General features: G+C 35.5%; 2 protein-coding genes across 2 annotated transcripts in view; one reads left to right on the forward strand and one right to left on the reverse strand.

Annotated features, from left to right (window-relative positions):
- The first annotated feature begins 618 nt into the window (after positions 1–618).
- Positions 619–2,211, forward strand: LOC129004414 (uncharacterized). The gene is made up of 2 exons (XM_054432991.1): positions 619–861; positions 1,904–2,211. Exons 1-2 carry the CDS (start codon positions 748–750, stop codon positions 2,141–2,143), a joined length of 354 nt encoding a protein of 117 aa, XP_054288966.1. The 5' UTR covers positions 619–747; the 3' UTR covers positions 2,144–2,211.
- Positions 2,212–2,915: 704 nt separating this feature from the next.
- LOC129002972 (nuclear cap-binding protein subunit 1) overlaps positions 2,916–14,996 on the reverse strand; it is a 51,153-nt gene continuing 39,072 nt past the window's right edge. The window contains exons 12-17 of the mRNA XM_054431127.1: positions 6,498–6,742; positions 5,706–5,884; positions 5,173–5,437; positions 4,050–4,163; positions 3,585–3,702; positions 2,916–3,125 (exon numbers count right to left, since the gene is read on the reverse strand). Of these exons, the coding sequence (XP_054287102.1) occupies positions 3,589–3,702; positions 4,050–4,163; positions 5,173–5,437; positions 5,706–5,884; positions 6,498–6,742 (917 nt within the window). The 3' untranslated portion in view covers positions 2,916–3,125; positions 3,585–3,588. The remainder of the gene's footprint in view (positions 3,126–3,584; positions 3,703–4,049; positions 4,164–5,172; positions 5,438–5,705; positions 5,885–6,497; positions 6,743–14,996) is intronic.

Here is a 14,996-nt window from a genome sequence, read left to right on the forward strand (position 1 = left end):
ACTACAAAACTGTTGAGAAAATAATTAACCAAATACCCCCGCCGCAGCAAACCACTAACTAAGTGAATTTCTGTTTGCCAAAACTGATTTTAAATTAAATCTATTTAAATAACATTAGTTTTAATGAGTACCTAGGTTTGCTGCTACAGAGAGGTTAATAAAGTGTGTTTTTAATCAAATATTAGTAGCTTAGTATAAAATAAATACATTTGCCAAGATCGATCAAAATGTTTCCATTTCCATAAACAAGCAAACTACAACATTTACATTATTCTCCATAAGAATAACATGGGAATTTTATTTTAAATTTTTTTTATTTTCCACAACCAATAACCGTACAGAAACACTTTGATATTCCAAATTATTTGTTAATGTTTTTTTTAAGCTCTTTAAAATGGTCTAGAGATAAATAAGGAAATTTTGTGCTTTGAGGGTCAAATGTGAGAAACCCCAATTTTTACCCCTTCGGTCCCGGCTCCAGGTCTTACCGTGCCGTCTACAATAATAGCTACTTAATTCCCTTCGCTAAAATGAAAAGAACCAAAACTGTCAACATGCTACATGGTTTTCCGTAATTTTGTCTCTATAATATTCTAACCAAAGTAATTTAAAGTTGATACATCCAAATTATCCTGTGAAATAATTTAAAATTGCTACACAAACAAATTTTTAAATTAGTATCCATAGTAACACTGAAACTGGTTTTGATTTATAACCAAAGAAATTGTAACAACGTTGCTTAAAAGTATGAAAATCAATATGTTAGTTGGTGTTTTTGCTTTATTTGTATTATTTGCTGCTAAGACGATACATTCATGTCCCATTTGGGCCGGGCCACACAAAACTCTTCAGGATGTTGCTGTAAGTAAATTTATTCTTATTTGGACTGAATTAGGATCCTAAAGAATATAGTTAATTAAAAGTGATTAGAAATGCACACATTTTTTGGACATTTTAGCACATTTTTCATATAGTGTAAAAAGCTATTGCTGTAGTACTTGTAGTAATACCTAGACCTTATCCTTGTATTCATTTATTTGAGTATTGTAAGTAAAAAGTTAGCCGACAAAGACTGAGCGTTACTGAGTATCCAAGCTTCCTGTCAGGTAACCAGGTAGGCTACAAAAGCGACCAACGAGTATTCGACCTGCCCGGCTCCAGTGTTTTTTTTTTTTTTTACCCTTGAGGGCCTTAAGTAACCTCAAACTACTGAGCAACAAATTGTTGCCATAGCAACCAGGCTGTCTTTGGCTCCCCTTTTACCAGAAAAACATTGGCCAACATCGGTTTGTACTTTTAAGAACTTAATAAAATGTGTAATATTGATAAGCATGATAATGAGCCTTCAGAATATTTCATCAAAATAATGTTCTATTTATACTTACCATGGCTAGGTATTGAGTTTTGACAGTTACAAACACGTTTTGGTGAAAATTACATCTCTTTAACCGGACAATTTTTATCAGCACGTCGGTTTAACCGGACTAGATCGGCAGGAAGTGGGCGGTACTAAAACAGCTGTTCTCTTGGGAAAGATTTGAGACCAGTGATCACGTGTCTAAATCCAATGCTCTCCTAAATTTAAGTTAAATACTGTATACCAGTATGCATTTAAACGGTCCGTTTAAACGAGTAAAAGGGGACGTCAGTTTAACTGGGAAAACCGTTATCTGGGCTGGCCTCGGTCCCGAGGAGTCCGGATAAGAGGGAGTCTACTGTACTTCATAGAAACAGTTAACAATATTTGAGTTGATATAAGTCAGCAAATGGTTTTAGGTTTTCAATGCCAATAACAGCCCAACAAAAATTTGTTTATTCAGAAATTGGAAAACATTTATTTAATAGAGACAGTAAACAAAACATTGGTGCATTAGATACTGATAAAAGTATATTTTTTACGTAGGATAATTTACAGCCACAAGTACAGCAGGAGGCAGAGAATGAACAGTGGCCGATGGCGTCGTGGTCTGATCCTTCCGTCCACCAATCACGTGTGAGGCGCAGAGATCCTCTCGTCCCACTCAACCTTGAGGAGTTCCGCAGAGAAAATCTCGGCCCCAAACCTGTCTGGCGTGATCCTAACACCAGAGACGACAACACCCACCTTCGGAAACATGTCTCCAACAGTGTTATTGAAGAGTGACATTTTAGTTTTTCTTTTCTGTTATTTATTTGATGAGCAAAAAATAAATTTTTGTTTTTGAAAATCTATACTTGTTTTAGTTTTTACCCTTTGTGTTGAACTTAAAAGCAAGTCTATTATCCATTAAAAAGGCTAATTTTTATTTTATCAACATATTCACTAATTCTTTGACTATAATATTCTTAGGCCTCAATTAAGTTACAGGGGAGTATATTTTGCAGGACTTCTGTCTTGGAGGCATTGTGGTTCAAATATAACAATTCTCCAATGGCTTTCAGATATGTGATAATATTGTTTTGTTTTTTACACCAGTTGCATTTTTTACATTTCGAAAGGGAACAGTCCAAACTAGTGATGGTCGAATCCAGGAGTTTAAAATCTCGAATCCTAAAAAAATCGAATCTTGAATCTCGAGTCACAATTCAAGACCTACCCAGACATATTTTCTCTGGACACACACACGGTTAAGATTGGTTATTAGAGGTAGAGCATCAACTAAGCTCTGTCAGACGGACCAGACATGACCAACGAAGCATTCAAACCTTCAACCTAAGAAGTAATCTCCTGTACTGCTAATTAATCAGACTCTAGTATTCCATACTAAAAATACTACCATGTCCTAATGTAGTAGTTCAAACCTTTCTCCCCCCAAATTTAAGATGATGTCAAGTACAGTAGTTAGGGTTTTATCATATTACTAAACCTTTTTGTATTCATTGATTGACCTTTGTTAATCTAAAAAGTAGGAAAATACAAATAAAAATAGTAAGTCTAAGTTGTAAAATATTTATTTGTCCATAGATAATACCTTTAAAGTAATGGTTCCATACAACCATGAATCAAAATTCACATAATCGGAAAATGTGTGCACTCTTTAAATAAAACTATTTACAAATTTTAAACTAAGACTTTTCAAACAGCAACAGCTTCTTCAATATTAAAATCCACGATGTTTTTTTCCTTAATAGTCAACAGCATAGCACTGAAAAAAAGAAATAAAAATTAAAATATAGGCTAATTGGAATTGTTTGGAGGAATGTTTGGTTTTTAAAATAAGTAATATATATTTTGTTAAAAATAAACTATTTTATAGTTACTATTCTAAAATTCTTCTCTATGGTTGTAATTGTACACATTTTTAACTACTACAACCAATTTTTAACTACAGAAAATATTTTACTATCATGAGGGTCCCAGAATAGGGTATAGTCCTCGAACGAATGAATAATAGGCTATGTATTTTTATCACCGAAATAAATTAACCCCAAACAGTAAAACATTAATGCTTACACATAGTAGAGGCAACCTTGATTATTTCAGAGTTATCGAGAAGTTGAATCAACCTGCTAGTTTGAGCATATGATAGCCAGACTTAAGTAATGCTAATGTACAAGGGTATTGACAGTGTGTGATTTTCATGGTCAAAGGTGGTGTGGTATACCTGTTCACGCCCGTAGAGAAACAAACTGTTGAAACACATCCAGGATATGTGGGTCCAAGTCTTGTGTAAACAACAGTGTCTCCAGTGTGCTCGAATACCTCTGCACTTGTTCATGATGCTAAAACACAACAATAGAAATTACTGAGATAGAATATGCGACAACAAAGTTACTCTCTAAAACCAATCAATCCATAAACCAGGTACCGTTTATCTTGTGATTGCAGAAACAATTCATGGGGAGTGACTGACAAATAAGTAACAGGTCAGATCACAAGTATTCATGCGGCTCAGCTGATTCCAAAAAAGTTTACACCAATTAGAGAAAGTCATATCTTAAACTCAATTCTACATTCACTGTTCAGCACGTAGTGTCCTAATGCCATGTATATCAAAGTACTCCAGTAAAAAGTTCATTGATGAATGACTGACTAGTACGAGTACGAGATGGATGAGTGTGACACTTACTGCTAGAAACACTTGCTGCAGTCGTCCAATGGTCCAGCGATACCACGGAGTGTTGTAGTCCTGGTCGTCAGTGTCACTGCGGACTAAGTGTTCCGACAGGATCATGATGAACCTCTACAACAACACATGTGGATTAGTGGTTGATAACCAATAAATCAGTTTTGAAATATTTTTGACGATTCACTCGCAAAAGAAACAAAATTTACTTATTCAGCTTAATCAACACCAGGGAAGACTTTAAAAATAAAAATAGACATCTTAAAACAACCAACCCCCAAAATTTTTCACTTGATCAAACTTGATTTTGACACTTAAGGAGTACGATCTTTAGCGATTTATACATGGATTCACTATATATTAAATTCTCCAACACACTCCAAGTGCAAACTAGTTAAAATCTGGACATTATATTATTTACTTCATCCACAAATATTCTAGATTGTCTCCACCTATGTGATAGTTAGTCTTGTCTAAGTAGCCAAAAAGAATTATGGAAAAATCATTGCACCTGCCAAGAATGAGAATAAATCTCATTTTGTGATAATGTTTCTGTGAGAAGCGAATCAATCCCTAGTAAAATCTGCTACCTATTTCCAATGAGGTTTAAGAGTTAGGCTACAGAAATCTACAAAAGTCAAGTCATACTTGGCAGGGACAATCATTTCACGGGGGTGGGGAAGGACTAGCTAGAATAATAATAATAATAAAAATCTTTATTTGTCATAAGGATACATTAGATCATCGACAAAGTCAAAATCATGATTATACATCAATCGTCAAACAAAACAAAATCAAAAACACTTTCAATATTTGTTTCAGAATCGTTGTGGGTGGAGTAAGATCACAGTGTCCGTTTTAGAATTTAACTATCTTGCTTGTCCGTAGCTAGAATTATTTGCGGCCTGCAACTTACACACAACCCAGGTGCAAAAATTAGATAGCTAATATTGCTGTAAAAGACACTGTTATAATTTGGGATGTTTTGTTGGACTGTGAATATTATTTTGTTGAAAGTTCTCATGAATAACTCTACAACAGGCTACCCTACATTAAGCACTTTATGTAAAGCTAGGAGTTCTTGAAGACTATTCAAATCTCAAACAATCTAAAATTTACGTTTTACCTGAAAGATGATGAGGAAAAGATTCTTCTGATCGGCTTGAGCAGCCTCTAGTTTCTCCTCCATCCGCTCGACCATCTCCTCGGTGGGCTTGTCTGGACGTGTCGTACCCCGCGTCTCTTCTTCACTACTATCACCCTCACTGCTACTGCTGTGTCCGCCGCGGGCACTGACACGCTCCCTAGCCTCCCCGAGCTCACGACCCAGTCGCGCCACGTGGGCTGACATCTTGCGGATGGTGAGGTGAAGAATTTCCCACAAGTACAACCTGTGATGGACAAATCAGGTAAGTCTAACTTTCCTGGATGTTGAATACAAGTGAGCCACTCTTTTAGGAGCAGGACAAATTAAAGTTAACAGAGCTAAAGTAAAAGTAGAACAGTTTACGTCTCACTTCAATGAGCATAGTTTGTACTTTTTTAGACCTAAATCAAGCAATATGAATTGTTTGGCAAAATGTGATACAATTTAAGCTAGCTAACTATCCAGCTCATATTGAAACTAGATTGTGTTTAGGTCAGTAAACTTCCACTTACTTTGTAAACTCAGCTGTCATCTCCTTAGAGAATATCCAGTTGGCAACAGCAGAACACTCTAGAATCTGTGTCTTGAGCATCTTGTCTATGAGGACACACATCATCTGCTGCTTGTCTCGCCACAACTCGTACAGACTGCGCAGGATACAGATCTGGGCCTCCTCACTCTCAGCTAGTATCTATAATGACACAACAGATACAAAATCCACAAAACTCTGATTTTTATAGTATAATGATTTTCAGTAATAGTACAAACTATTCATATATTCTTTAGTAGAACACTTAGCTGCAAACCAGATGCATTTGATAACCAGTTTGAAACTGAAACCAAATCTCTGTTGGCACATAGGTGTATTAAAAATGGAATCTTCGTGGGTTACTTAATTTACATTTTACAAGACAGAATGTATACACCATTATCTTTCCATTTTAAAAACAAAGAATAGAAAAACAGGAAAAGGGAATACAGTAAATTATTTCACTATCAAAGAAGACACTGAGAACAGAGGGAACATTGAGTATTTGAGGAAAACAAAAAGTCTAACATTTATTAAACTGTCTCAGTCGGATAGAAAGTTTAATTTTGCACAAAAGAATACAATATGTTAAAATAATCCATCCAAAAGAATTAACAAGACTCTTTGGACAAATCTCAGAGGCAATAAACAGGCCCACAGTTGAATGAAACTGGTTTAAAACAAAACTGATTTGAGACCCTAAAAAAAAACCAGTGCCACTCTCCGCTCCTATAATTGTTAATAAAACGTTTGCAGATACATCAGCTATGCTTACCTTAAACACGTAATGGTATTTGGAGATAGCTGCAAAAGAGTGACTGAAGCTCTTGGAGCCCAGGAACAGCAGTGTCTGAACAAACACATCTATCTTGAGTGGGTTGAAACGGGAGTCAGGCAGAGTCTCGTCATCCTCACGAGGGTTAGGAAGTTCCTTCAGCAGCGCCAGCACCTCCTCTGACGTAGCCTTCTGGCGCAGAATGCTCTCAAGCTGATGCGCCGTGTTGTTGCCAGGCAATGCCGCTGTAAATACACACTCGTTTAAGTAAGAATTAACATTTAAACAATTTAAATGTTGACATTATTGGATAGAGTTAACCCATTTACATTTGATGCCATACCAGTACTTTATGTCCGTGATGTACAGTATCACAGCTGACATACTGGTATGTCAATTAGATTTTTACAAAAAATGTACCACACACACACACACACACACACATACGGGGTTTTACCGAATACTCGCAAACACCTAATTGTGGCATCTTTCAACCTGCGGCCACCAGTGGATGAAGGAAGGTGGTAGAAACATGTCTGCATCGATATTTTTAATGAACACTCCATTTTAACATCTAACATTCCAGTTTTTAAATTGTGGCACCATGCCACAAATCGGTATATATCAACAGTGTGTGGACAGGATGCCACTAATGCGTTGTAGTGCTTGAGCGGTGTGTGCGCCCCCCCTACTTCTCGCGTGCGCTGTTGCCAGTTCTCCGTTCTAGTTCCTTCATTCCGTTCTGTATTCATGTGGCTATGCCCTAGCCGCTGTAGCTCATTTCCCGAACTCATGACGTCGTCTTTTATTAGTGTAAGGATTTTATATGAAGTTTTTTTCAAAGCTCCAATAATTTTTACAATTATTGGATTTAAAGTCAATGGACCAAATGAAATGTCGTGATGATTACATAAAACTACATGCTATTTTGTTGATATTTTATCGTCACATTGTATGTATGGTTTACGAACTGAGATACTTGGAATAAAGGCCTTAATGTGCTGGGTAAATTATCAGTTTCATGGGAATATACAAGAAATCTATTCTATCTATATATTAATTACGTAAGCCGATTCTTTGCGTCAAAATTGTGGGCGACTGGGAAGTCGTAGAACGACGTGAGAGGGCTCAAATTAAAGGTCTTTATCCCGTGACGGCGGGAAAAATAGTGAAATTCCCAAAATCTTAACACAAAATTAGATATAACGTACAATGTTCTCTATAAGAATAGCATTAGAAGGCATTTACTGCTGATTTTTGTTTACTTCAATCCAGCTGATCGTGATTTTATCATTAGCAAGTAAGCTTACATTTGGATTACTCATTTGCCAGTCAATTCTGCAATGTAATGTATACTATATAAAACCAATTATACAGTATAAAGGGAAAACGTTACCTTCAATAATCAAGACTTTTTAGTTATGTCAAAGTTGAAATAAATTGTTTTCAAGATTTAAGAAACGATTCAAGATTAAAAGAAGATCTTCTTTGTTTTTATTTCAAAACATATGTAAAAGATTTATTCCAATTTTTTTTTTAATTTACTAACATTTATATTTGAGATTTATTGTAGTGTTTAAGCAATATTTTGTATGAAGTGGAATAACCTCAACGGTTACTCTTAGAAAACAATTTGGGAATAGAGATGAAGTAGGTTCGTACAGGTATTTAAACGAACCAAAAATATTTATGTCGTGATTAGTTTCGATAACTGGGTAATGGAACCCTAACTAGCCGCAAAATAGTTAGTAGTTAGACGTTGACTAGGCCCTTTTTTGGTAGAATATGTAAATCAATCGCACCTTTAGGAGGATTAACACCACATACTTACACTAGGCTAATAGTGGTTTTTTAATGTTGATCACAAACAAATTTAGATCCAAGTTCTGTCAATGGGATGCCTTTACTTAAGAATAATTTTGTTAAACCTTTACAAAATGAGCATAGACTTAGAAATAATAACTGGGTAGGGTATCTCAACACACCATTTTTTGCCTTTTCTTATTTGACGAAGACAATTTCCAATACTGTATTTCAATCGGGGAAGCCTTGTTATCAGCATTAACCAAAAAACCAAAGCTACCTTAATAAACCAATATTTATTCATAAACATGTTTGCTGCATTTAGCAGTTAAACCTCTGGAATCATTCAAATTCTTTATTGAACATAACGTTATCAACAAAAGCAAACAAAGACAAACAACAAACTGTTTTGTTTTTTTGGACAAAAGATATGTTGTAGTGGGATATCTAGGCCTATCCTGACATATAGATAATTTGATTCTGAGTTTGTTTAAATATTCCAACAATAATTCCTTTTCCGTAGCTTTTTAGGGACTATGTCCCTACAAGCCACTAGTTTACATTAAAATACGCAATAAGTATGACTCCGTTTTTTCTGTATGCATATAATTAATTCATGGTAATGTAAAAGTATGCGTAACAAATTTTTCACCTCACTATGATGTTTTTAGCTGTTTTACATACATTTAGCTGGTTTATATTGGTGGCTGAAAGTTACGTTTTGCTGGCTATGCCAGCTGTCATCGTCATATGGGGACCGAGCAGGGGTTTACATCCCTAGGGCCGCAAAATCACTTGTTCGCCTATTTACTTAAAACATTAATGTATATTAAATGCACAAGCTGTATCCATGGCATTGCAATAGACTTGTTTTTTGTCACAGCTGCCCAGACAACTATTTATTGTTATTTTTGATTTTGCTGATTCCTCAAAATATTTTACATAAATAAGAGGGACGTTATATTGCAAAACATACTTGGGTGAAAAATAGCGCTCGTACCACGAGCCAAAATGGGTTTGCAGCTCTCGATCGTTTCACGTTCTCGACTTCGTCCCGAACTTAAAACCCGATATCGATTCGGCAAAACCTCACTGTACGAAATATACAATTTTTTTTACGGTGGATTTAGAGACCCAAAGATTCTCACCCCGTTGCGAAGCATGGGCAGATAGTTAGTTATAAGATTATAAAGTCTTTACTGTTTTGTCTGTACATTGCATGAAGTGTTTGGTTATTTCTACGTTGTATATAATAAGAAAGCCGAAACGAGTCTTGTGTCAATATCTGTACGTTTGTTTGATTGTTACTGTCATTGTGCCTGTAAGCCAAAATTCCAATTCACGTGTCCTACATTGGGAAAACTAGAGTACCGTTCATGATCCAAATAGTTTTGTAATTGTTTGAATAAATTTGCCAAGTTTGATCAAAATATACCCATAAACAAGCAAACTACAACATTTTACAATATTCTTTATATGAATAACAAGGGAATTTTAAATTTACAATTTTTGAATTTGTCCTGTTACCAATAACCGTACAAAAACACTTTGATATACTAAATTATTTGTTTTCTAAGCTATTTAAAAAGGTCTGGATATAAATTGGGAAATTTTGTATTTTTAAGGTAACGTTTTTCTCCATTTCATATATTAGTAACAATATGTATAGTATCAAATTCAGTAATAACATTGACTACTGTATTTAAACCTTAACACAAGTGTTTATATATTCATTGAGGCTACTGGTGCTACCGCTGATGGCTTATTCATTCATAGTAGAACATTATATACTTTAAGTAAACCAACAGAAAAAGATTGTTTAAAATTTTCAAGTTCATTTTAGAACAAACTGTTTGCTCCGCCTCCCAGTTAACTGAGAATTTCAAGAAGTAGAAACATATTAAATAAATAATAAGTGAAGTTAAATATATCCCACAGTGATTTTAAAAAACATTACACAAACTTCACGGATGCCAATAAACTTCTAATAACCTTACTAGGAATTTCCTAAAACTGATATTGTACGTTGAAATAGGTTTATCTATCTATCTATTCTATTATATATTTTATTCTATTCTATACTATTATAAAGAAGATGAGGTGTCTGTGTGTGTGTTTGTATGAGCTAATCTAAAAAAATACTGATCCGACTACGCTCAAATTGCACATAAATGAAGCTACAGCTCCGAGGATACATATAGAACTATTGCCGCTTCGATATTCACCTAGGGCTTTGCCCCGTGGGCTTTCAAAAATCTGATATGAGAGATTTAAAAGTAAATATTGATTGATGGTATCCATGGTAACAAAGAACAAACCTAGTAAGTTTAAAAATGTAAACAAGTAGAACTAACTAACTGTCAAATTGATTTTGATTTCACAATTCAACACAGCTGGTTTAAACCTAACTGCACGAATATTAGAACAGAGAGGGTAAGGATTATAAATTTAAAATAATGATGTCACTAGCCTGAATGTAAACATTATTTAACATTACCTAAAGGAGCTGCCAAACCATATGTAAATGTAATTTCATTATTATAGGATTGTTTCGGTAACAGTACTTCATTTGTTTATGATCTAACTATACTGAGTCTGTTTGTTAATTATACTTAAATTTACTTAATTTTGTGAAATGTTGTAATAATATTTATTTATTTTTATAATAATTCATTGTAAAAGAAATCATTTGATGGATATAGGAAATAATCAACATTCTATATTGCCTTATCAACCTAGGCCCTTATCCTGAGTTATGAGGTATATTCTTTTGATTTATTTGTTTGTAAACAGTAATATAATCCCCCTGCCCCAGCAAACCTAGACTGAGCGAATTCCCGTTTGCCTGATTATAATTTCACTAAAATATGTTAGAAAATTGCCCTATTAACATGTTTGGAACTATTGTGATAGGTTTTCGTTTACAGTGCAAACCATTAAACACATTCTTTTATTATAGGTATATGTGTGCTACACTATAGGATACCGTATAAATTAAAAGACCATATTTTCTTAATCCGTTTCCTCTCCCATCACTGCAATGATCATGTTCTACTTATATGCCAACCCCGTACGAAGGACGGGTATTCTACTAGTTATTAATAAAGTTGAGAATACTAAAGGTTCTACAAAACAAAACATTGAATAATAAAAATACATTTGTATGAAAGTAACAGATAGATTGACAAAATTGTAAAACGATCGTATAATATCTAACAATATCCAATTATTTACAGTATCACGGTTACAACTTTTAAACTACTTTTGTTATGACTCAATGTTAACCTCTTTAGGACCTTTCATTTTATGCTTTTGTTAGTGGGGACTGGTTAAAACACCACAGTAGGTTTTACAAATATGATTGTGAGATGATATTATAATCTGAACTAGATTATGCGTGTTGATAATAATATGTATTTTAATTTAAGTACTTTAATTGATTCGGTTATATGTTTACCTCATATAACATTTGAACATGGATTGAAACATTAGATGTCTTTGGAATACTCTGAGAGTGAGAAGCAAAACATAACTTTCAGCAATGATGCATCGAAATATCTACCTTTACAGACTGATTCAGAAATGTAATTGCAAAATATTTTGTCAACATGACTAAAATGTTAAAAAAATAGATGTATCAGTACGAAATAATTTAAATTATTATTTACTACACAAATTATTTGTAATGTAAAACATTGTTCACCACTCGGAGCAAAAGTATTTTATTTATGGTACTTAAATTGTTTTATAGTACGTGGCAGTATAGTATTATTAGTTTATTAGTTGCTTGTTGCACTGTTCTACACACAGCTCAAGCTCTACAACTCATTAAGTGGCATCCTGTCCACACACTGTTGATATAATATACTGAATTGTGGCATGGTGCCACTATTTCGAGTGTAGGCTGGCGCGAGAATTGGCAACGTAGCATTAGGAAAGTTATAGTTCCGGCGGACGGCGCGAGGCGCGCTAGCTACCTGTATGGTTTCGTGTTCCACAATTCGGTGTGTACCTGCGCTACTTAAACTCACATCAACGAGTTCAAAAATACTCAATTGTGGCATGTGATGTTTAAACGACGTAATAATGCTGGAAAACCTAAAAAATGATCGAATTAGCTGTGGCACCCTGAAAAAGGTGCCACAATTTTTGAAGGTGCCACAGTACGGCCGTGTGCCTGTGAAGGATGCCACTATTCGGTGAATACAAACACACGCACACACACACACACACACACACATTATATATATATATATAGGGTTATCAGCTCAAGGAGGCTAACATTGGGATATCGGAAACGGTCAGAATAAGAGAAAGCTTTAAATGGGGGGGGGGAGGGACATTCCTTTATTTTTTGTGGCAGTTAAAAATATAATTTTTTTCAATTAGCCGCCATTTTCCAATATGGTGGCCAACTTTGAAATTTCTTACGGAACACCCTATATTTTATCATGTTTTTGGATAGTAGAACATGTAATTAAAAAACTTAATTTATTCTTGGCATTTTTGCTATAAAGCTACTCCTTTATGAGTTACAGTCAAAGAAAAAATTGCTTCCGGTGTACAATTTGCATCATGTAGCTCCTAAACGAGTAAGTTTAGAGCGAAAATGCGAAGAGTAAATAAGTCTTAAAATTGCATCCTTAGGATACACAGTTTTCCGCTTTTCAAGTTTGCTGCCATTTTGGAAAATGGCGGCCATTTTTGAAATTTTAGAATTACTATTTTCTAGTAGAAAAGGACTACTGTACTCCTTTAATCTATACAATCACAAAATCAATTGGTTATTAGAAAAATTTTAAAAAGTGGATCTCGGGGACTGAAGTTAAACGATCTTTGTATTTAATAACATTACAACATGTTTTCAAACATTCAAATGCCAAGAAAAACACCGAATTTGAATGTTAAGACTGACAGCTATACCAATATGTGACTTTATTTAATCATTTTAAAACCAACCGGGCTATAAAATAAATCCCGGGCGTTGAAAAACTGACAAAAAGTAACCACATATTGTATCACAAACTTTGTGGTAGAAAAGTCGAAACTGCACTAGGCGGTCGGCGGCGGCGGATCACCATCAGATGGTCTCGCTGTTGCGCCACGGGAGTTGCGGATAGTTCCGGCGCAGGTCAAGGTGCAGACGCGCGGCTGTTTACCAACAAAGCCCAGCTGTACGCCAATTAGCGGTAATTAATCGCGAGCTAATCACCCGGCCTCGGCTTTCCCGGCGACACTCTGGAGAAGCCTAACTGTTTTCGTTTTCTACCAGAGCAGCCCAGATAGTTTAAGCAACAGAAACAAAAGCCTATGTGAATCCGTTGGACGTTTTTAGTGCAGTTTCTATTAACGGTCGAGCGATTTTTAAATTATTTTTTGTGTGCTAACAGTATTCTAAACCGATTGATATGGAAATACATTTAAAAAATGTACAGTAAAACTTCGTGAACAAATTGGTTGTTTGTTATCCTGTCTTGTTATCTGTCGTTTTGGCACTCGGCCCAAATGAGCGTGTTCATCGACGAATTCTAGGCTTAGCCTGAACTGAACAGATTGTTGTACGCATTGAATTGCTCGCCCCCTCGCCCGGCCAGTAATGCGTAGGTTACCGGTCTGGACCCACGAAACGTGAGTAGCCTATCTCAATCCAAGTCAGTAACAAAGAAATGCTATTGAAATAATCCTGGGGTAGTTGTCAATTAGTAGTAAAGAAAAGGCGAATACACGCTAAAAACCTGTGTTCACTATTATCCCGTCGTGACGTAACATTTAACTGATTTAAAAAAAGATACTCGAATTTGGATTCTGCGCAGTTTGTAAAAAGGTTATCAAAAGAAATCAAATGCGTAGAAAAGACGACTATGAAGGAAGTTATAGCTAAAACAACTCAAACTAAGTCCAATGACACTAAAAACGTTATATCTTTTAATTGTAAGGAGGTGCCAGCGAGAAAACATGAAATGTGCCTAGTACATATTTCAACTTCGGGAATCAAACAAACGATCAATTACACCTACGCCCAACTTTTTGCGAACAACTTTAGACATCAAACATTTCTTCCACAGAATTTGTCTACGCTCGAGCCACACTCAAGGTCAGCCTTAAGCCTCATACCCTATAGGCGTCTGTTGCGTGCGTAATGTATAGGAAGCGTGGTGCTAACTTGACTTTCCCCAGTTTTCCCCTCCGTTTGGCCGAGACGTCATTGTCATTGTCGCATCCACTGCTACTAGAGGACTGGTAGATCTGGTATTTGAATGGCCAGTCCTTCCTAGACTCGCACTTTCTACACTGATACAGAACTGTCGCCGAGCCTCATATGGAACTGGACCTCGCGATTGTTCTCTGGAAATTTCCCGTTTGGAGACTAAGAGTACAAATAATGAAGGAAATTGATTTTAGGCGTTATAAATGACTAATTAAATTTATGTAGGAGATTATTCGGGTAGGCGCACAAAACGTAGGAGCAATTTATTGTGGCATCAAAGCGAATACTCGGGAATTCAGGGAGTCAAGGCTTCAAATCCCGCCAATCAGCAATAGTTTTTAACTCTGTAGAAGTTCAGAGGTCACTTGTACCTGTAGAGAACACAAATAGATCTCTAGATAAGGGTCTCAAGAGGGAGAAACCCCCCTCCACTAACCGTCTTTCGGTGTTACTGTAGCAAATTTATACAACGTAAATATGAGGATGCA

This window comes from Macrosteles quadrilineatus, unplaced genomic scaffold (genome assembly GCF_028750875.1).
Source record: "Macrosteles quadrilineatus isolate MER2022 unplaced genomic scaffold, UCM_ALF_1.0 Scaffold_9__3_contigs__length_116548681, whole genome shotgun sequence".
Lineage (NCBI taxonomy): Eukaryota > Metazoa > Arthropoda > Insecta > Hemiptera > Cicadellidae > Macrosteles > Macrosteles quadrilineatus.